At 31.7% G+C, this 22,364-nt stretch overlaps 1 protein-coding gene across 4 annotated transcripts; it reads left to right on the top strand.

Annotated features, from left to right (window-relative positions):
* The first annotated feature begins 1,329 nt into the window (after window positions 1–1,329).
* On the top strand, window positions 1,330–22,364 carry LOC128206618 (myosin-10-like). 4 transcript variants are annotated; one of them, XM_052909200.1, is made up of 17 exons: window positions 1,330–2,390; window positions 4,226–4,258; window positions 5,628–5,690; window positions 7,540–7,602; window positions 9,377–9,439; window positions 9,949–10,011; window positions 10,862–10,924; window positions 12,627–12,689; window positions 13,387–13,449; window positions 14,704–14,765; window positions 15,163–15,225; window positions 16,130–16,192; window positions 16,560–19,257; window positions 19,619–19,681; window positions 21,594–21,656; window positions 21,854–21,905; window positions 22,267–22,364. In XM_052909200.1, exons 1-10 carry the CDS (start codon window positions 1,497–1,499, stop codon window positions 14,758–14,760), a joined length of 1,425 nt encoding a protein of 474 aa, XP_052765160.1. In that variant the 5' UTR covers window positions 1,330–1,496; the 3' UTR covers window positions 14,761–14,765; window positions 15,163–15,225; window positions 16,130–16,192; window positions 16,560–19,257; window positions 19,619–19,681; window positions 21,594–21,656; window positions 21,854–21,905; window positions 22,267–22,364. The 4 variants fall into 4 exon arrangements, with proteins under 4 accessions (XP_052765160.1, XP_052765159.1, XP_052765162.1 ...); XM_052909199.1 differs by having other exon boundaries at window positions 16,560–19,681; XM_052909202.1 differs by lacking the exon at window positions 7,540–7,602 and having other exon boundaries at window positions 16,560–19,681.

A 22,364-nucleotide genomic window follows, 5' to 3' on the forward strand; every position in this document is an offset into this window, starting at 1 on the left:
CAAAAATCAGAACATATAAGGCATATCGACAGTATTATAACAAAATACTTATTTGGGCCTTCCGATATTGCAAAATAGATCTTTTTTGTCCGATTTGAGTTCGAATAATGAACAAGTATGAAACACTTAAATAATGTATATTCTTGCTCAATAAGAAGTTGATTTCTTGTTAATATGTCGTAATTTAAAAGATAATGACCTCTCAGATGATATTGTAAATACAAAAAAAAACGTGGGTTGTCGTTGGGTATACTTGAGAATCTGTATTATTGTTCTTTTCGTATGTCGTACCAGAAATCAAAAGCACATATGTGCAAAAGTGGCAGAGTTAGATAGAAATGTGCACATTCGATGTAGCCAGTCGATTGTAAGCTTGAATGGGTGTGAGTTTTGTATACATGATTGAAGTTTAAGTACACATTCAAAGACAGCTTTGACTATTTAACACTGTTAGACGTATTATGACCGCATTATGAGTTTTGTTTTGGCTCAACTATTCACAGGTAAACGGTTCCATAGAGAGCCCTAATATTTTAAAATAGAACATTTTTAAATTTAGCTCTCAATAATATTTAGGTGCAAAGCAGCAATGAAATACCACACATGCATCATAGTATGTTTATAATTGCATTTTCTGACCAAATTGCAAAGCGAAAATCTAATAACAAAACGTTTTTTTGAATACTATTTTTATTAGACTGCAACAAACTTGTCCAAACAGCTTTTGAGTATTGCTAATTATAAGTCATAATTCAAATCGGCGCCGCAATTTTATAAAACTACAATATGTTCATTTCTAAGACCATAACGTATATATCATATTAACTGTATAAAAGTACTTTATAGGGGCATTTATTTTACTCTGTTATTTGTCATCTTAATCAGGATGCTTCCAATGTTTACGTTAAAACATGACAATGAATGTAATTACAATGTTAAGCTTGAACTTTTTTTAAATGTTCTTGTGCAAACCTAATTACTATATATTGAAACAGTAATGGTATAAGGTATACAGTTTTTTTAATCCATTGTAATGTGCACATGTACATGCAAGTATATCCATTTAGTTTTGCCGATACTGGAGATAATCATTTGGATAATATCTGATAACGAGCGTCCCACGTTTAACCCCCTTGGTATAAGCTATGATCAATAGGCATATCAAATTTCGAATTGATATATTTAATACGAACAAAGGTATCGCACAGGGACGTAAATGTATTATTATGTCCTTTCTGTGCGCTGAATACTATAATTGCACGCGTGGTGATTTTGAAGTAAAGCAATGTGTTAAACATAAAAGACTTTAAATATATCACATCAATTTTAAGAAGATCTGATTTAAACAAATACGTGGTTTGCTTCTAATGATAAATTCATATATTGATTTGTCGTCCCCGGAGTTAAGTGTTACATTGTATTATCGACCTCATATCTGGATTTAATGTTTTATAATTTCATATGGTGATGTAAATATAGTACAAAACACATTTAACATGGCTTCAAAACAAGTTCAGTGTGACATGTGCAGTAACGAAAAGGCAATAAGATTCTGCAATACATGTGGAAACATCGGATATACATGTTTCAGAATTCACAAGACAGGGAGGAAATTCCAAACGCACATTGTGAAGATGTTTCGAAAGGATGGACATAATTCAAAGTGTATTATGTATGATATCACTGATAAAATATGTAAACACCACCCTACTGAAAGAGCTTTACTGTTTTGCAGAACTCATGACTCTATGATTTGTGGTAGATGTCTTCATGCTGATCATCTTTCATGTGGTAATGAGGTTGTTGATTTGTGTCTCGAGACAAGAAGTATTGATTTCGACCAAGTTAATGCTATGTCTGCAGCTTTGAATGAGATTAAAGGTGACACAAAGCGCATAATGGAAGAATTCGATACAAAAATCGAAACAAATAATTCCCATGTGGTTAATTGCAATAAAGAATTTGATGATTGGGAAAATAAACTGAAACAGAAAGTCGAAGATTCGATAAGCGTTTTTCGGCAAGAAGTGTGTAAAATTAACGACGAAAACATATACGCATTTTCATGCATTTATTCTGTTTGTGAAAATATATCGTTTTGGGTTGATAAAAAGGAAGGTCAAATTGATGATTATGTTAACAATTCGTTGACTGGTTACCTATACTTGATGAACCGGAACTTTGACAAGAAAATTTCAGAGGTCAAACGGCAGATGAAGGAAGCCAAACATAAGCATATCTTTAAACAGTTTTGCCTAAAGGAAAATAAAGTTGCCCTGAAATGCTTAATGGATGACCTAATGGATGTTTGTGAACTTCAGGAGGAAGTTGATGGAAGCGATGAAGGGAACGCAATCTCAATTGGGATTGCCAATCAAGAACCACAAATGGTATGCCGTTATATTGAACATTTTCTCTTTGCTTTAACATGATGTATCGTACAGTGCAAAAAGATTCGTAGATGATACATGCAATTTTAAGTATAAGTTCATCGTCTCAAGTGTTTACCATTTCATCATTTTTTTAAATAAGAACATTTAAAATTTGATTTTTAGTAATATACCATAAAAATATGTTTAGGGTAAGCAAGTCAATGGTAAACATTGACAATGAGCAACATAAAGAAAATGAATTATAGTTGTCGTAATATGATATGTCATCCGTTGCGCACAATTAATGAACAATAAACGTCTGTGATTATTCTCTTAAACTACACGGCACACCTACTTTACGAACTTTTTACGAACAGTTTCTGGTCGTCTTCAAATAATTTTCAGATGAATAACACATGTGCCATAAATATAAATATATGTTGCTTCTTTGCTTTTTGGCTCTGTTTGACCAAACAATTCATAATATTCATTCTCTTTTTTGTGAATGTTGTGCTCGATAGGGCAATTACCACACGTTATCCAAACACATTCATTACAATATATTTTGTGATAACTTCTTCAACGAGCACATTTTTTCACAATTGTATTGTTTCTTGTCGATTAGCATATTTTTCACAGATTTAATTAAAACATTCCCATCTATTTTTTTGATTTTGCATATATTGCTGATAATATTAAGTCAAAATATTTACATACAGAAAGGTATTCTGACCTGTAGGTGTGAACTTGACCTAAAGGATGTCGCATAAATCTTACCAAAAGCGCCCTTATTTTTAGAACATTTGTTTTACTGTTCAGGAGAATGAGGGCGAACTTCCAAATTTGTACAGTTATGTTTCGAAGGCATGAATGACAAGCATACTGTTAAAATGAACATTCAGGAAAAACTTGATTATCGTTATTGCAAATTACAATAAAATTTTATTTACATGGCATACCATTGTGCAAAATTTTGTGCGATTAGACATATGGCCAAGTAACCGACAGAGAGTAGAAAAAACACAGACAGACGGAAAGGCGAATAAACAAGGACGCACTATTTGATTACTAACAAATATTTTAAACTGTACGAAATGCATAAGACAAATCGTACAACTTATGTAAAACATGTGCTTGGGTATGCCTCTCATTCCTGTTCGACCGTTAAGCTGATCAGATATTTCACTTTCTTTTGGAAAATGTTATTGATGGATGTTTGGGTCCAATAGGGCTTATATACCATCTATGTACTAGATAAATACATTGTGATAAATATATTGGATATTAGGTCTTAGATAGGTCTATTATAAAAATCCTGACTGAAAGCAAATGTTTGTACGTGTGTTTAAACATTAATTCAATGCATGAATGACAAAACTGTAAAAGTTCGTTTATGTGTTCTTACGATGGCATAGATATATGATCTTAAACTTCGATTGGCTATATCGCTATTTCCTGTGATTTAAGACACTTGAAGATCTAGTAGAACTGTATCAATAGTTAAAATACTACATTAAGCTATTTTGGTGTCACCTTTTCATCGTATAGAATAATATAGTAATGCTTATTCATTAAGGTGACATAATTAACAAGCTTACATATCCTTCGTTTTCATATAAAGAGGCCATTGTATGATGTGTTGAAACTGATGAAACAAGGTGATGAATATGATGATTCATAAAGATGGGTGTCACACACTTTTGTGACAGCGAGACCTTTTGCTAACTAATTGTTATACACTGACAATATTGCTGGTATATAGCAAATGCGAGATGGTGTGTAGTGATTTATTTATTAATATGTGCATTACATTTAAAGCGTCTTCTCCACATGTATATTTTTCACACTTTCAGACAAGAAAGAAGTTAGAAAAAGAGTTAGAAATGGTAAGAGCATTGATATATGACAATTCAGTAAATGCATATTAATATAACTCATTTCTTCAAAACTTTGAAAAAACTTCATTATTTCATAAATATTTCATTTATATAAATGTTTATTTACGTATTTATTTATCTCAAGTTAAATAAGTTGTTCATGTAATCGTAATATTTGTTTAATATTATTTCATTATATGTTTAAATGTCAGCTTTTCTATGAATAACATGACTCTTTATTCCACTTGAATATACCAAATAACTATTAAAAACATTTTAGAGATGATAAATAATAAGTGAGATTTAACCCTTACTTAAGCATATTTATTAAAAAAATAAATAATTCCCGTTATCAAAGATGACTGAAGGGCCTTTATAGAACGAGTTGAAACAAAGACAATCAAAGCTGTTTATGTGTCTATTTTAATCGTGTAAATAGTGCAGTAATTGTCACAATTAGAGCAAGACCTAAATAATGCAGAAAAGGCGAGACCTCTTACAGTTTTGAACATCGTACATACTTCAAGGGATATCACTTGTTTAACCATTTCAATTTATCAAGGTTGTTCAGGAATACATCAATGAAGAGGAGATAACTTCATATTGATAATATTCCGCCTTGTGATACACTTTGAATAACAACAAAGCTTTTTGGAGTAACTCCTTCTCATACACATTTTCGTCTAAGAACGAATATATACTTACTATCAGTTTCGCCTTTAAAAGAAAAAATATTTCATTTTGAAATAATAGTACTACACTATGTCGAACGGAATCAAGTACACCCTTGATGTAAAGTATAGCAGCGTATGTTCCATATCCGAGCACAAATATATTGGAAGCTGCTTTTTAACATTGAACGATGTCGTAACGGGCCCGATATGCCCCCGATGCCACTCGTAGAATATAGATGTAAGTGCTCACTACGTGAAATACATTCCGATATTACACTGTAACAATCAATTGTATATGTATGCCTTTTTTTACTTAATATTTTTTTTTTTTTTTTTTGCTTAATCATAAAGAACTTTAGGGCCAATCAAGCAATAGGTCCATATAAGAGTAAGAGTATCCGCAGTTCGCATAACACACTATTAAATTATGCAAACGTATAAATTGTAATTTTCCCATTATATCTTTATTTTCTCACAATGAAAAGCATTACAATCTGATTGATAATTAGGTTGAATTTTGTTAAAGATTATATTTCATTTTACATTTTATTTCCGCCTAATATTGACATGTAAGCACGTCGGTTCGACAACCTGAGTGTCTAACTGTGTGCAATCCCGAACGACACGTATGTGAGGTGTTGTTTTAAGCTTCACTGTCATTGATCTATGTTTTCACACTTCAAACTTAGCATCTCTGCTTTCAGGCAAGGGATAGATTCGCAAACGATTCCTTGGAGTCTGAAGAGCGCTTGGAACAATCAGAAGAAGTAAGCGCTAAATTGCATGAGGAAAAGATGAACATAGCTCAGAATAATCATAAATGGTTACCGAAATTCAATGGTTAATTGTTTGTATTGTCTTATTTCAAAAATGTTATAGTATGCTTTCTATTTATTATATTACATTCTTCATTCATATTGATATCCATTGCATCATTGGTACTGATCATTTGAAACAATATTGCGGAAAAGTCACATCGCAATTGTGCAGTTTCAATTTTATATTTCGAGTTTTTTTCTGTTATTTAAGACGTTTGTAGTACCTGAGTAGTACACGTGTGATAATTCTCCAGTAGTCTGTTACTTTGTTCATTGTTTGAAATTTTATTCATGCAGATAACATATGTAACACAATGATTTTTTTGAGAAGGAATGAACAGTTTAAACAGATAAAACAAGTGAAAGAACAACTAGAATATTCAGAAAAGGTATAACTTGACACAAACATAATTATAATTCTTTTATATAGTAAAACTTTATACTCCTATTTCAAAACAAACATAACGAATCAAATAAAAACACCATATATTAACTGGATAAATTGATCATGCCTGAACATAATAAAGCCATTATTGATTTCCATGTATCCTAATTTATCTAAACAAAAGGAATGGTCAGAGTATTTGGGCCAAGTGCCACCTTCATAAAACGTCGATTTGGTAATAGATACAGATTGACGTAATGTAGGATCACGGGTCATTGTCACTTGATCATGAATATAATAAATTGATGCAATACGGAATTATGCGACTCGACAGGATAAAACTTTCACTAAAATTCTAAGAAGTAAAGTTCTTGTTCATTTCCAAACGATTCTTTGAGCTATAAAATGCATATTTGATTATTTCGCCATTTAAATTGGAATGGACAGCTTAGCATTGCATGATCTACAAAGGACGAGCGTGTTTTAGTATAACCTCAAATTACCCAAAAAAATATTATCTAAGATGTAATGTTAGTCTTAAAGTATATCGAGTTAGTTCCCGCTTTGAAACCTATACGCTTTTGTGGATTCCCTGGATGTGGTGGTTTTTGGCAAAGTACGGTGCGTTTTCTCAAGGCAATATAAATTTTCTTCGAAGTCTCAAACCTTGCCGGAGTAGGCTTGAAAAGGCATTACTGTATTGTCGAATAGTTTAGACTGAAGGTTCCACGGTAATTCTAGATATGTATATGTAAAGAAGATTTACGTTTGGCTGGCAATATGAACTATTTGGTTAAAATGAACTGATGTGGTCAAATATTGTTAAAACCCTGTTATACATGAGATTGAATTGGATTGAGGCCACGATCATCGATTAGATCCAAAAACTGTTCATTTGAAATAAAAGCATCTCTAATAAATTCAAAAAAGGTGAGACATTTTACAATAATAAGTATATAACTCTAAAAATGCTGGAACTTGACCTCTTTACAACTAGTTACCCGCCTGAAATCCTATAATTTGATGGAACAGTAATAATAGGAGTCCAATCAGAGAGCCGAACATTAATAGTTCGATATTGGACGTAAAACTAGGCCAAGCTATATGATAATAGTCCAGGCAAAAAGCAATTATATGCACTTGTGTGTGGAAACAATTCAATAATGACATTGTGAATGTTCGTTTAACATTCCTTACCATGGCATGTACCTATGATCTCATACTTCGTTGATTGCTCCGTAAATTGTATGCAATAAAACAGGAAAAGGAGTCACTGCAAGCAAAATAATAAAGAGTATATAAATGACATCAAACCGACTTGAGGTCTAGTTTAAAACGTATAGAATATTATAGTTATGGTCATTCATACTGAGAGTTTATGTAACAACATACATAATTCTTATACGTTTCCAGGCAAGGAAGGAACTGAATGATGTGCTGACACAAGTGAAACAAAAGCTTTATAAATCAGAAAGGGTGAGCGTCACACGTTTTAGTGATTTTTCGAAAAAACACTTATTATTAGGGGAGAGAGATCAGGACTTTGATAGTTAATAGAAAAGAAATACACATATGTATACAAGCAAAAGCTTAAAATTGGTTATATGCATTTAGAGAAATAAGATGTGTATTTAGAGCACATTACCTTATTATGTAATTTTAGAGGTGTTCGTTAAAAGGGTTGTAATATGCAACGCAGTTTTTATCTAATATCTGAAGATTGGAATAGGAATGACTCATTCATATGCTTTAAATTGAGTCCCGGTTGAAGGGAATATTGCCTTTTAAGGTCTGAAAATAAATTGGAGTCCTGGCGATAGGCCCCTCTTACGGACTGTATAAGGAATCAGCAATAAAAAAATGTTCTTTATGTGTGTGTATGATTAGATATAACTAACGGGTGTTAATTCGGATATAATTGGAACTAAATCGTGTTAAAAGTATAAGCAAGTATCATACTTGCTTATAAATGCTTACAACTAGAGGTGTTATTGTGTATAAAATACATAAAATTATGCATTTTTTTCTCCCTCTTAGAAAGTAATTAAAAAACCTACGTCAGGCACATATACCTTACATACATTTTCCAAGCTAGTAGTAAAATACTTTCATTGGTCAATGTATAGCAAATGAATGATCACGTTTATTGATTGATTTCGAGAGTTGCAGGATGTCCATGTGTGACATTCATATATATATATATCAATACATATATAGTAATAAAAGCCCAAAACATAATCTGTAGCCTTCACTGCCATTAAAGTTAACAACAAAATAATTGTATCACTAAACCGTTAAAATATTTCATCATCATTTTGCACATTTAATCTATCTCATTAGAAATAATTGTTTCGAGATAAACAAAACACGACCTGTGTTACACCAGTGTCAAGTTGCATGTACATGAATAATCGTGATTCATACACATGGCTTATGTACAATAGTTCTTATACTTTTTCGGACAAGGCGTGCGCCATGTGACGAGTTGAAACAAGTGAAAACAGAACTTGTTAATTCAGAAAAGGTGATACCTTACAAACATATATTTAGTTGTAACCGTACTGGGACTGATTTCGCGTTCAATATAATTAAACAAGATGGGTTAGTTCCTGCCTATAGCCTATGATTTAAATTAGAACGAACGGTCATAATAACAGTTAAATCTAATAGCTGAACCAATGGTTTATCATGGCATGTAAAACTAGGCATATGTCTATTATTAAAATCCTGAATAAAAGCAAATGTTTGTACGTGTGTTTAAACATTAATTCAGTGAATGACAAAACTGTAAAATTTCGTTTAAGTGTTCTAACGATGGAATAAATATATTATCAAAAACTTCGATTGGCTATATCGCTATTTCCTGTGATTTAAGACATCTGAAGAACTAGTAGAACTGTATCAATAGTTAAGAACACTACATTAAGCTATTTTTTCATCACAAAGAGTAATATAGTAATGCTTATTCATAAAGGTGACATAATTAACAAGCTAACTAATCCTACGTTTTCATATAAGAGGCCACTGTATGATGTGTTGAAACAAATGGAACAAGATGATGAATATGATGATTCAGAAAGATGGGTGTCACACACTTTTGTGACATTGAGACCTTTTGTTAACTAATTGTTATACACTGACAATATTGCTGGTATATAGCAAATGCGAGATGATGTGTAGTGATTTATTTATTATTATGTGCATGACGCTTAAAGGGTCTTCCCCAGATGTATATTTTTTACACTTTCAGACAAGAAAGAAGTTAGATATAGAGTTATTTCAAGCGAAGCTGGTCGTTGAAAAATCTGAAAAGGTAAGAGCATTGGTATTTGACAAATCAGTAAATGCATATTAATATAACTTATTTCTTCCAAGCTTTGAAAAAACTTCTTAATTTCATAAATAGTTTATATTGATGTTTATTGACGTGTTCATTTATCTGAAGTTACATAAGTTGTTCATATAAACGTAATATATATTTAATACAATTTCAATTTCAATATATTAAATGTAAGCTTTTCAATGAAGAACATGACATTTAATTCCATTTGAGCATATATCAAAAAACTTTAACACTTTTTTAGTGAAAATTAACAATAAGTGACATTTAACCCTGAAAGCTATTATTATACTTAAGCATATTTTATTGAATATTTTGTTGTTTCCCGTTATCAAAGATGACAGAAAGGCCTTAGTAGATCGAGTTGAAACACACACAATCAAAACTGTTTATGTGCCTACTTTAATCATGTAAACAGTTTAGTTATGTCGCACATACAAAAAGCATATGACACAAAATACTTCATTCTTCTTCGTTTTCAGATAAGGCAGGAACTCAGTGATGAGCTAGAGAATGTAAAGCAAGACCTGAATAATTTAGAAAAGGTGAAACCTCTTACAAACAGTTTTGTACATCGTACATAATTCAAGGGATAACACTTGAAGTAGAACACTGACAATAGTCCTGGCAAATAGCAAATTCATTTAATATATTCGATATCATGCAGTGTTAAACCATTTTAATATATCTATATCAAAGTTGTTCAGGAATACATCAATGAAAGGGAGATAACTTCATAATGATAATATTCCGCCTTGCGATACGCTTTGAATAGCAACAACGCTTTCGGAAATAACTCCCATACACATGTTTGTCTACGGACGAATATATACTTTATATCAGTTTCGCCTTTAAAAGAAAGATTTTTCATTTTCAAAATAATTGAACTACACTATATCGAACGGAATCAGATACACCCTTGATGTAAAGTATCGCAACGTATACACTATATCCGAGCACAAATATTCTGGCAGCTGTCTTTTTTACATTGAACGATGTCGTAACAATCAATTGTATATATATGCCTGTTTTTTACTCTCTTTGTTACTGAATCATAAAGAAATTTAGGGCCAGTCAAGCACGGTCATCAGAATATACGCAGTTTGCATCGCCCACCTTATATTATGCAAACGTATAAATTGTAATTTTCACATTATACCTATTTTTCTCACAATGTAAAGCATGACAATATGGTTGCTTTTTAGGTTGAATTGTGTTAAAGATTATATTGTATTTTCAATTTTTATTTCCGTCCTATATGGACATGTAAACACTTCGAATCGACGACCTGAGTGTCTAACTGTGTGCAATCCCACGTATGTGAGGTGTTGTTTTAAGCTTCACTGTCATTGATCTATTTATTTAAAACTTCAAATTAAGTATCTCTGCTTTCAGGCAAGGGATAGATTCGAGAACGATTCCTTGGGGTTTGAAGAGCGCTTGGAAGACTCTGAAGAAGTAAGCGCTAAGTTGCATGAGGAAAAGATGAACATAGCTCATATCTAAATGGTTATCAAAATTCAATGGTTAATTATTTGTATTGTCTAACTTCAAAAATGTTATAGAATGCTATTTGTTCAGTATATTACATTCTTTATTTATATTGATATCCATTGCATCATCGGTACTGATCATTTGAAACAATATTGCGGAAAAGTCGCTATTTAGCAATTGTGCAGTTATAATTTTATATTTCGAGTTTTTTTCCCGTTATTTAAGACGCTTGGAGCACCTGAGTAGAACACGTAAGATAATACTCTAGTATTCTGTTACTTTGTTCATTGTTTGAACACTTATAGAAGCTTTTGTTCATACAGATAACATATGTAACACAATGCTTTTTAGAGAAGGAATGAACAGTTTGAACAGATGGAACAAGTGAAAGAAAAACTAGAATGTTCAGAAAAGGTCAAAATTTACACAAACATATTTATAATTCTTGGCAAACAGATAAATATCACCGGTCACATAAAAATAATTATATAGTAAAACAATATACTCCTATTTCAAAACAAACATAACGAATCAAATAAACACACCATATATTGACTGGATAAATTGATCAAATTAAACATAATAAACCTGCAATTGATTTTCATAATTCCTAATTTATCTAAACAAAAGGAATGGTCAGAGTATCTTAAGTATTTGGCCCAAGTGCCACCTTCATAAAACGTCGATGTGGTCTCAAATTAACCCCCAACAATATTATCTAGGATGTAATGTTAGTCTTAAAGTATATCGAGTTAGTGTCCGCTTTGAAACCTATACGCTTTTGTGGATTTACTGGATTTGGTTAATGGCAAACAAACATTGCGTTTTCTGAAGGCAATATAAATTGTCCTCGAAGTCTCGAACCTTGCCGGAGTAGGCTTGAAAAGGCATTACTGTATTGTCAAATAGTTTAGACTGAAGGTTCCTCGGTAATTCTAGATATGTAAATGTAAAGAAGATTTACGTTTGACTGGCAATATGAATTATTTGGTTAAAATGACCTGATGTGGTCAAATATTGTTATAACCCTGTGAAATAGAAGATTGAATTGAATTGAGGCCACGATCATCATTTAGCTCCAAAAACCGTTCATTTGAAATCAAACCATTTCTAATGAATTCAGAAAAAGGTGTGACATTTTAAAATAATAAGTATATAATTATTTACAAATAGATACCTGTCTTTTAAATCCTATAATTCGATGGGACAGTAATTATAACAGTCCAAACAGATAGCCGAACATTAATAGTTCAATATTGGACGTACAACTAGGCCCAGCTTTATGCAAAAAGCAATTATATGCACTTGTGTGTGGAAACAATTCAATAATGACATTGTGAATGTTCGTTTAACATTCCTTACCATGGCATGTACCTATTATCTCATACTTCTTTGATTGCTCCATAAATTGTATGCAATAAAACAGGAAAAGGAGTCACTGCAAGCGAAATAATAAAGAGTATATTAATGACACCAAACCGTCTTGATTCGCTATTTCGCTATTTCCTGTGAGTTGAGACGTTTATAGAACTTCGATATATTTAGTTGAATGACTAATATTCTAGGCTATGTTGTTGTCTAGTTTAAAACTTATAGAATATTATAGTTATGGTCATTCATACTGAGAGCTTATGTAACAGCATAAATAATTCTTCTACGTTTCTAGGCAAGGAAGGAACTGAATGATGTGCTGACACAAGTGAAACAAAAGCTTGATAAATCAGAAAAGGTGAGCGTCACATGTTTTAGTGATTTTTCGTAAACACTTATTATTAGAGGAGAGAGATCAGGACTTTGACAGTTAATCGAAAAGAAATACACATATGTATACAAGCAAAGCTTAAAATTGGTTATATGCATTTAGAGAAGTAAGATGTGTATTTAATGCACATTACCTTATTATGTAATTTTAGAGGTGTTCGTTAAAAGGGTTGTAATATGCGACGCAGCTTTTATCTAATATCTGTAGATTGGAATAGGAATGACTCATTCATATGCTTTAAATTGAGTCCCGGTTGAAGGGAATATTGCCTTTAAAGGTCTGAAAATAAATTGGAGTCCTGGCGATATGCGCCCCTTACGGATTGTATAAGGAATCAGCAATAAAAAATGTTCTTTATGTGTGTGTATGATTAGAAATAACTAACTGGTGTTAATTCGGATTAAAAATATAAGCAAGTATCATACTTGCTTATAAATGCTTACAACTAGAGGTGTAATTGTGTATAAAATACATAAAATCATGGTTTTTTTCTCCTTCCTCTGAAACAGTTTTTAAAAAACCTACGTCAGGAACATATACCTAACATACTGTTTTTAAGCTAGAAGTAAAATACTTTCATTGGTCATTGTATATAACAAATGAATGATCACGTGTATTGACTGATTTCGAGAGTTGCAGGATGTCTATAATTTCACACTTTCAGACAAGAAAGATGTTAGAAAAGGAGTTTATTCAAGCGAAACAGATATTGGGAAAATCTGAAAAGGTGAGAGCAATGGTATTCATGGCCATGTAAATGTAAATGCATATTAATATAGTAAATGGCTATTAAACGTCGAAGAAAAACTTCATTATTTGCTTATATTTCAATCAAATGCATGTTTATTGACATGTTCATTAATCATAAGTTTAAGATATGTAAATTCATATGTATATATAATTACAACTTTGAGCAGATGCGAGTAATTGCTGAAGTCCTATTGGATTTAACAGCCTCCGCGATAGTCATTCATTTCCCCATGAAGCTTTCGTGTATGTAAATCTTAAAATAATTTGGGGTTAAAATATAGCAACAATTGAACAATAAACCTATTTAAAATATTGTTCTCGTTTTATATGTTATAATTAATGGCAATAAATTGATTGCGGTGAAGTGGAAGCTGAAAGTTCGTCTGCAGCAATAGTAAACATGGCGGGTCAGATTTCGACTTGTTTCGACTTGTTTGAAGATCTCTCTGATAGTTTTGAGTTGTTTAAGCCCGAATTGAGTGAGGAAACTGCTGCCACTGCTGCTCAGATTCCTCCAGAAATCGAAGAACTGATGAACGTTTCATTTGACTTGAAGTGACAAATAAAAATGAAAGTGAAAATGAAAGTTTAGATCTAGGTCAACAGCTTTATCAAAGTTTATGAAAGTAATGATATGCCAACCATTCAGAAATATTAACAACAAGCCAGTAGGTTTTAAATTAATGGAAAAAAATATTGCCTTAGGCCAGGAATATTGGAAGATACATTTCAGAGTTTAAACAAGTCGCCTTGACGTAAACATCTTACCTAAAAAGTGCAGTTAATCCGTTTCGAAATGGTAAGACAATTAGGAGTCGGCAGCCATTACTGGTCTCATTGTTATTAAATTAATCTCAACGTGTCTCCAAGTCACGATGTATTCATACGCGTGGGAAGGTTACATGTTACTTGGAATCATCGAGGGATGAATTGCGGTTCTAGGATTATAGCAAAATAAAAATAAAAATATTTTTTTCATAGTTATAATTATAAGTATTGCAGTACCTTTCTGCGTTTCATTGATGTATGAAGTGTCGGAAAAATTACACCTAATTTTTTAATAAACACTGTTAGTGTTTATGCAAATAAGGTGCAATTTTTTCGACACTTCATACATCAATGAAACGCAGAAAAATAATTTTCAATTCTATAATTTTGAATAATAATTTCGTCATTTTTTCTCATACAAATAGCATCTGTAACAAAATAGCCCATCCTTTGACGTTTTCAGACAAGGCGGGAACTCAGTGATGAGATAAAACAAGTAAAACAAGACCTTGATAATTAGACAAGGTGAGACCCTTTGCAAAATTGGTTTTAATATTGCCGTATAGCGTTATTTACAGGCAGGGGGATGAACTTAGAGTTGCGAATGTATTATCATGTAGTATGACAGATATATACCTTAAATAAATGTGAAAGACACAGAAAATTGATATGCTTTTTTCCGGTCTCCTGAATATCTGCTTACCAGAGTCAATGATGTTATTCAATCAAAAGCAATTGTATGACTTAATATTTCATTAAATATTTTGTTGATGCCCGTTATTAAAGATGACTGAATGGCCTTGGTAGAACGAAGACAATCAAAGCAGTTTATGTGTCTACTTTAATCGTGTAAATAGTTTAGTAATTGTCGCACAAAGAAATAGCATATTACACAAAATGCCTCATTCATCTTTGGTTTCAGATAAGGCAGAAACTCAGTGATGAGTTAAAGCAAGTGAAGCAAGACCTGAATAATTCAGAAAAGGTGAGACCTCTTACAAACAGTTTTGTACATCGTACTTTATTCAAGGGATATCAACTCTTGACATTGGTCTTGGCATATATCGAATTCATTTAATCGATGTAATGTGATGCAGTGTCAAACAATTTTCATTATTTTCAAGGTTTTCAATGAAAGGGAGATAACTTCATATCGATAATATTCCGCCTTGCGATACACTTTTGATTACAACAAATCTTTCGGAAATAGGTCCGTTTTCATACACACATTCTTCAAAAGACGATTACATATTTACCATCAGTTTCGCCTTTAGAGAAAGTTATTTCATTTTCTAAATAATGGCAGTACACTATGTCGAACGGTATTAAATACACCCTTGATGTCAAGTATACCAGCGTAAACACTATATCCGAGCACAAATATATTGGCAGGTGCTTAGTTACATTGAACGATATCGTAACGGGCCCGATATGCTCCCGACGCCGCTCGTAAAATATTAATGTTAGTGCTCACTTCGTGAAATACATTCTGATATTACACTTCAACAACAATCAATTGTATATGTATGCATGTTTTTTACTTAATATTTTTTTCTGCTTAATCATAAAGAAAATTAGGGACAATCAAGCAAGGTTAAAAGAGTATCCTCAGTTCGCATCACACACGTAGTATTATGCAAACGTATACATAGTAATTTTCACATTATACCTATTTCGTTCTCACAATGAAAAACATTACAATTTGATTGCTTTTTCGGTTGAATTGTGTTACAGATTATTTTTAATTTCAACTTTTATTTCCGTCTAATATGGAAATGTAAGCACGTCGGTTCGATGACCGTGTATCTGAGTGTTTAACTGTGTGCAATCCCACTTCACTGTCATTGATCTATGTTTACACACTTAAAACTTAGCATCTCTGCTTTCAGGCAAGGGAGGAAATCGAAAACGAATCTTTGGGGTTTGAAGATCGCTTGGAAGATTCTGAAGAAGTAAGCTCTAAGCTACTTGAGGAAAAGATAAACATAACTCAGAATAGTTATAAATGATTACCAAAAATCAATGGTTAATTGTTTGTATTGTCCTAATTCAAAAATGTTATAGTTTTGCTATTTGTTCATTATATTTCATTCTTTATTCATATGTATATCATCATCGGTACTTATCATTTGAAACAATATTGCGGAGAAGTCGCTATTTCCTGTAAGTGAGACGTTTATAGACTTCGAAAGAATTTCCTGAATGACGCATACTCTAAGCTATGTTGTTGTCTAGTTTAAAATGTATAGAATATTATAGTTATGGTCAATCATACCGAGAGTTTATGTAACAACATATATAGTTCTTCTACTTCTCCAGGCAAGGAAGGATTTGAATGATGTGCTGAAACAAGTGAAACAAAACCTTGACAAATCTGAAAAGGTGAGTGTCACAATTTTTAGTGGTTTTTCATAAACACCTATTATTAGAGGAGAGAGATCAGGACTTTGATAGTTAATAGAAATGAAATACACCTATTTATACAAACAATAGCTTAAAATTTGCTATATGCACTTGGAGGAAAAAGAAGTGTAGTTAAAGCGCACAACCTTATTATGTAATTTCAGAGGTGTTTATTTAAAGTTAATTAGGACATAATTAGAACTTAATAGTGTCAAAAGTACGAGCAAGTATCATAATTGTTTTTAAATGCTTACAACTAAAGGTGTAATTGTGTATGAAAACATATAATCATACAATTGTTTTTTTCTCCCTCTTCAAGAGTAATTAAAAAACCTACGTCAGGCACATATACGTTACATATATTTTTCAAGCTTTTGGTAAATCACCTACATTGGTCATTGTATATAGCAAATTAATTATGATGTATTGATCGATTTTGAGCGTTGGGGGAAATCTATAAAAATAAAAGTTGCGAAGGCATTATAATGTAATTTGACAGATATGATCCTTAGACACAGAAATTTGTTATGTCATTTTCCGGTCTCCTATGTGTCTGCTTGCCTGCATTTGATGATGTTATTGAATCAAAAACAACTATCCTACTACCTTTTACATTTTAAACATTTTAATTCAATGCTACTATAAACTCGTTTCAGAAAAGAAAGGGATCCGAAAAAGCATTAAATTGAAACAAAGCTTAGGACAATCTAAAACAGTACGAGGCAATAGTAAACAATATGAAATGTTATGAAAATAAATGAATACAAATAACAAATGGTTATCAGTTCTCTACTTATAAGCTATTTGCTATGTGCCATAACACTGCTTGAATGATCTTATTTCAAAAAGTGATCCTTTGCATACAAACGAACATTTATAAATAATTGTATATGCACTGTTTATTACTAATTGAAACGCTATTGAAGAAATTTCAGACAGAAACTAATGAAAGTATAAACATTTGTTTAAGCTGTTGGATTTACAGCAATTAAAGTTGACCAGTTGAAATAACCATTTCGTCAATACAAAATAGTTTCTTATTAATACACCAAATGTTACCCTTAACCGATACAAAATGTAATCAGCATTGTTCTCATTTGTTTTATAACTTTAGTTTCACTTTGTAGAACGTGAGATGAACGTCATGAACAAAATACGAGCAAACCTACCCAAGTGTCAAGTTTTCTTATATTAGAATAACTCTGATTGACACAGATAGATTACATAACATAGATATGATTCTTTTTTAGGCAAGGCAAGAGCTATGTGACGATTTGAAACAAGGAAAAATAGACCTTATTAGTTCAGAAAATGTGAGACTTCTAACAAGCATGTTTATTGTTCGTACTTGGACCGGTTTCAATATCAGAGGAACTATATATATATTTAGACGTTGAATTGGGCCCATATCTAGAATAATAGTCTTTGCAAAATACAAATGTTAGTACTTAATTTAAGAATGGAAAACAATAACGTTAATATTCGTTTAGGAGTTATTTTTATGGCATAGGCGGTCCAAGGCGGTACCTAACAATTGTTGATAAACATACCTAGTTTTTTATATAAAGTATGTATGCACTGTGCTGCTTGTGGAGTTTTGTGCTGTTCTTCCATGTTTCTTGTTTGTGATTTTATGTTCTATGTCTTTAGCGTTTACCCAGTGCCATTAAACCGGATTTATGTTTAAACGTTTTGCTACTGAGCTTGTTTCCGTAGCTTTTCGCATAAATATAGACCTATGATTTTAATCTGAAAAGGTAAGATCAATGGTGAATATTACGATATAATAAGTCTAACATGTAGATGGATTTTAATAAAATTGAAAAAAAGTATCAACCATTCGAAAATTTAAAATACTATAAACAGTTTGCTTATAATTTGCATTTCAGTTACATGAACAAGAAATAGTAATAGAAATTATGTGCAAAGGGCCATACACTTTTGGAGGGTAAAACATGTGAATTTAGACATCAAGATCTTACAATATAAGTGATGTGAATTATAAGCAATAAACTGTGGGACGTGGTTTTCATCGTATATCTAAACAATTTAGTCATGGAGGAAGAATGTCTTATACGGACTAAATACTCCTGGTGAGATTTGTCCTCAAACGGACAAATCCGTATGAGGAATCAACAAGGAAAAGCTTTTGGTAGAATAAAGCCGTTAACGGACATAAGCACGTTTTGTTTGTATGTCAGTGGAGTGAACTGACAGATATAATTATAACTGGGATAAAATCATAACTCAATAGAATTAAAATTGTAAGAAAATATCAAAAGTTTCTTTAAAATTCTAGGAACTATAAATAAATATTGTGGATATGATATATTTATAATCATATAATTGTTCCTCCTCTTCCTCTTAAACCCTCGTTATAATTAAACTGAGTCAGAAACATATACCTTTTAATTAATTGTGGCGATTGAACCTTTTGTATACGTGTTTTCAACACTTAAATCGTTCATTGCATATGGTGTGTACTGATTTATTTTAAGCATCAATAAAAAGATAACACGTTGTCACGCTGTGTATAATTTCACACTTACATACTAGAAAGGGACTAGAAAAAGAATTATTTCAAGCGAAGAAGGTCGTAGAAAAATCTGAAGAGGTAAGAACAGTGGATCTCATTGTGAGTCAATATGAAACATGAGTATATACATGTAGATAAAAAGTTCTAATTTGTTTTCATGTTTATTGACATTTTCGTTAATTGTATGTCACATGATATTTGTATTTTATATGATTACAATATATGTTCAGGTTTAATATTTTCTATAAAGAACATGAAATCTTATTGTAGAAGCATTTTTGCCCACCAAATAGCTTTACATTAATTGTATAGGTAAAAACTGAAACGATAAAAATTATCATGATACTTGTACGAAAATTTGATTTAATATTCTGTTATTTCTGTCAAGCGATTTTAATAAACAAAAACTTTAATTTGTCACTATTTGATACGTTTACAGACAACGCAGGAACTCAGTGATGAGCTAAAACAAGTAAAACTAGACCTTGATAATTCAGAAAAGGTGAGACCTCGTACAACATGTTTTGTTTATTAATATAGTTATTACAGGTATATCAATGTTTAAGTTCCTCTTTTATAACCCCCCATTCGCTTTTGCATGGAAAAAGCATTAACACACATTTTCTATAACAATCATTTTGCCATACCAAGCACTTGGTTTGAACAGTATCGATTTAGATAAACATTGCAGAATAAAGAATACAAACATTAATCATAAACAAACTTAATCCATATGAAAACGTTAGCTAAAGTACATGGAGAATGCACAATGTTGGTCGAAATGTATTGAAGTAATTGAGAAGAAAGCATAAAGTGTATACAATATTTTGTTTCCGTCGTTCTAACACGCTGCTTTTAAAATGTAAAAATAGGTGGTGTAAACTATGTGTATCAAAATGTTTAGTAGGTACAATATTATATAGTTTAATCTATCATAAATTGTATTGCGAATTGTCATAGGGTATGTATATGCATTAATATCAGAGAATAGGCGTGTAACAGCTTATGAAATAAAGTAAATAAAAGTGTACGAGTGATTGGGAATGTAAAGAAATAACGTTTGAAGAAGAAGATGGTAAATGTCAGGTCTGTTCAATTTATGATGATAAGTAAAAATATGTTGATCTGTCTGACAAATGTGTTGACAAATTTGAAATTTGAGTGTGTTGGGTCATTTGCCTTTTTTTAGCGGAAGAGAGTTATTTGAAGTGTGATCGATGTATGTAACTTGTCAATAGGATCGCTCTTGAATCCCTATAAAGTGGGCAGAGAAAGAAAGAAACATGGAATGTGTCTTCAATTTCCCTGCACTGATAACATTGCGAAACTGATGAATACAATTTTGAAACGTCATTAATATTAAGTTGAGAGGCAACAAACCGCTTAAAGTTAATTACAATACCATGATCTAAATAATAAATGCGTTACCAAATTATTTTTTGCTTTAGTATCTATATACCTTATTTCTACAGCGATAAACATGCGTTGTAAACAATCGCAGTCAGAAAAGATCTTAGCAAGCTAGAATTCAAAATTAACCGTGCCTAATATATATATAAATAAATGCATTTCGGTAGCCAATGCGAATATAGATCTATTTCGTATTGTCATTCTACACTACTTGGAACTTTACGTTGGATTCAACATGCTTTTTTATTAATACAAAACCTGCATCAAGATGGCCAGAAATGTGAGTATGAATAAAATAATATTAATCAATGAAAGTATTTACATTGATTGGTCGTCAGACAATAAACACAGCCTTTAGCTGCTTTATCTGTGGAACAAAACCAAACTGATGGTGTTAAGAGGTAAAATCTTTAATTATGAATTGGCGAGGGAAATTGAAGCCAGAGGATCTTTTTCTTTTTATCAATGATAATATGTTCTTAACCATCGTAACATGGCTTTCTAACCCAGATGAATTATTTTGTCCGATGTTGAAATAACTATTAATAATGTTGTTAAAATTAACATAGCAGTACGTAGAGCTCAAACGTATTTTGTCCGATGTTGAAATATCTATTAATAATACTGTTAAAATTATCAAAGCAGTACGTAGAGCTCAAACAATCACAGGAAGGAGGTGTTAACCTCTGAAACGAATTTATTATACCACTGTTATTATTATTCTTTAGGGAATATACACAGAAAATTTGTTGATTCGAGTGTTAGGTATTTTATCTATATAACTACTAAAAATTCAACCATTATTCGTTTTGGTTCTGTAAAACGAATGAAATTAAGATGCTTCTTTGTAATTTTGTAAAAGTGTGATATAAGTCTGATTCTGAGTCTGTACTGGTGTAAGAGACTGTTAGTAATGAACACATTGTTGAAACTAGTATTATTTACAAGATAAGATCATCGTTTTCCCATATTATTTGGCTAACGTAGTGTTATTTTCTGTTTAGATACGCATGACAGTTGAGAAGGACTTAAAACACACGTTGGAAAACCTGGTTCGAGTTAAAAGGGTAGGCATAGCTGACACAATTGCATTTCATAGATATACAAGGGCAGTGTTTGTTAAATATTAGTTAACCTAAATACAGAGGAAGTAGCGGTCTATTGATAAAAATGTAAAGAACATGGCATCTTGTGTTGTATGTCTGTTGTTTATAATGCGTATAGGAAACAAATCAAACATATTTCTATTTTGGTGCATTTCAAGGAAAGAGCAGAAGTCCAGGCAAAATTTCCATACATTCAAGAATACTTCAGCTGTAAGTTCTCTTTATATACATAGTATACAAGTGCATATACCTATTCATTAGTTGATAGACAAATAATGGTATTATCTCTTTCTTAATTATTCTGAATGTTGTTATTTACATAGCTATATTACTGTTCATGCTTGACTTATTGGTCAATATTTTTTAACTCAAAGTACGGTTTGCTCCTTACGTGAGTTTTGATATCAAAGTTTAAACACATACGATCAAAGGTATACCTTTACAAACGAAACGTCGATTCGGCTTGTTGAAATGATAGTGATGCTTACACAAAACATTACCTAAATGGTAGTGTGTTTAAATCCGTTATCTGCAATAATATTGAAGCGGGCATTTATTTATTTTTTGTAAGGGACTCAGCCGACTGGAACAATTCAGGTCAAGACCTCATCAGAATTACTATGGCCTTACATCGATTTGAATTTTACCTTCCAGGATGGCATTCAATCG

The sequence above is a fragment of the Mya arenaria genome, chromosome 10, assembly GCF_026914265.1.
Source record: "Mya arenaria isolate MELC-2E11 chromosome 10, ASM2691426v1".
NCBI lineage: Eukaryota > Metazoa > Mollusca > Bivalvia > Myida > Myidae > Mya > Mya arenaria.